The 2,112-nt window shown below is 43.5% G+C and overlaps 1 protein-coding gene across 1 annotated transcript; it reads left to right on the forward strand.

The window, feature by feature from the left end:
* The first annotated feature begins 270 nt into the window (after positions 1-270).
* Positions 271-1,324, forward strand: LOC123090218 (phosphoinositide phospholipase C 6-like). Its single transcript, XM_044511625.1, has 4 exons — positions 271-397; positions 514-631; positions 991-1,137; positions 1,220-1,324. Exons 2-4 carry the CDS (start codon positions 611-613, stop codon positions 1,322-1,324), a joined length of 273 nt encoding a protein of 90 aa, XP_044367560.1. The 5' UTR covers positions 271-397; positions 514-610.
* The last annotated feature ends 788 nt before the right edge of the window (positions 1,325-2,112 follow it).

The following is a 2,112-nucleotide window of genomic DNA, read 5'->3' on the forward strand; positions in this document are numbered from 1 at the left end:
GCAGAATAAAAAGTTCACTATAAACTTCTGAATCTCAGTCATTACCATTGGCAGCCCTATCTTTCCCCTTCTTTTTTGCTCTGCTTTTTACAAGTGCCCTGGCCATGTAAATCGCTTCTATCTTCACCTTGGAGGTCCCTTATTTTCAACGCCGTTCCGCTGCAATCTGTTGAACCGTGATCGGATCTGTACACAGATGTTGAGGACCAATGCCTTCTTTTTTTCCAACAGCATCTAGCACCACAGTATAAACACCTTATTACTATTAGAGCAGGAAAGCCAAAGGGGGTACTACGTCTGATGCCTTGAAGTGTGACCCAAACAAAGTTAGGCGGCTCAGTTTGAGCGAGCAACAGCTTGCCAAAGCTGTAGTTAATCATGGCACTGAAATAGTGAGGTATATATCTAAATGAAGTTGCTCATATTATTAACAGTAATTTATATTCATCTTTAATAGGCAGAGATCCTCTTTTATTTAATCATACTGAAGTGTTCAATAATATTGCTAACAAGGTTTACACAGAGGAATCTACTGAGGATATACCCAAAGGGCACTCGGGTTACTTCTTCCAACTACAATCCATTTATTGGTTGGGTGCATGGTGCTCAGATGGTAGCCTTCAATATGCAGGTGCATTTCTGTTTCCGAGTAATCTATCCAGGGCAATGGTCTTGCTTGATGGTCTGAATATCCAATTATGCTCTGAATATCAAATGGCAGAAATATATAGATGATTATAGTTATACGAGGTCAATGCGGAATAACCCTTAGCTTCTTATATGAACTCAAGTGGGATGCAATCTGTGCCATATGTGTGTGTGTGTGTGTGCGCGCAATATTTAACACGGGGATGCTTTAGATTTGGCAGATCACAATCTGTCATCAATTCGGGCATACACTTGCCTAAATTCGAGCAAGAAGTTAATGTTTATTGGTCATATGCTGTCCCTTTCGTACTGGCGTGTTCTAATTCATGATATTCCTTGCAGGGATATGGAAGAGCCCTTTGGTTAATGCATGGATTTTATAAAGCCAATGGTGGCTGTGGCTACGTGAAGAAACCGGATTTCTTGATGCAGTCTGAGCCGGAAGTTTTTGATCCAAAAAAGCCTCAACCTGTTAAGAAGACCTTGAAGGTATGGCTTTATTTAGACATGTGTTCAGTTTTGTTTGTGCCGCTCGAAATTAGAGTCAAATCAACTGCTGCTTTTCATTCAGGTAAAAGTGTACATGGGTGATGGTTGGCGGATGGACTTCAAGCAGACACACTTTAAATGTTTCACCTGGATCCCGTCAACAGCGTTGCTGCGGCCTAGTGGATAGCGCGCGCAGCTGCAGACCTGGAGGTCGCGGGTTCGAATCTCCCTCGCGCGCGATTTTTCGTTTCGGTTACATATTTGTTTAATTCGCCGGAAACTTTCGAACAAGTCCGTGAAAAACTTGCGAACGAAAAAAAATCCTTCTCAATGGCTGTTTTCCTGTGAAAAAATGGGCATTTATGTGATTACATATAAAGCCAAGGGGTTTTCTGCAAAAAATATGCCACGTCGGCACCTGACAGGCGGGCCCCAACGGTTAGATACACTGTCAATACGTATAAATCAGCGTTTTAGCTTTTTTTGCAAAAAATTGGACCAATGTTGGTACTGACACGCAAAAATTAGCAATCGTGGCACCAATCTGCATGTGATGCCCGAATTGTGGTACTTCTGTGCAATTAACTCCCCAATCAGCTTAGTATTGGTGATAAACTTAAAACTGGTGGTGCTGATGATCTGCATGCTAGTAGAGCTGGTACGGGACATAATTTGTTAAAGGGGAAGGCGGCGCATGACAGACAACATTGCGGAGCAGTCCGAGACAATGAAGGAGGGATTGAGGAAGCAGAACAGGCCTTAGGGCCGAGGGCTTGCATCATGAGCTCTTGTCAAAAGATATGGTGGTGGATATCATTGAGAAAGGAGGAGATACATGGACTAAGGCGGTGCACGTGCAAGAGACCTCTCAAGAACAGATTACCATCAAACACTTGGAGGGGGGACTAAAGAATGGCTCGGCACCTGAGGCCATGCACGATGGTACGTCAATTGCCTTACAGGGTGGGGGTATAC

The sequence above is a fragment of the Triticum aestivum genome, chromosome 4B, assembly GCF_018294505.1.
Source record: "Triticum aestivum cultivar Chinese Spring chromosome 4B, IWGSC CS RefSeq v2.1, whole genome shotgun sequence".
Classification (NCBI taxonomy): Eukaryota; Viridiplantae; Streptophyta; class Magnoliopsida; order Poales; family Poaceae; genus Triticum; species Triticum aestivum.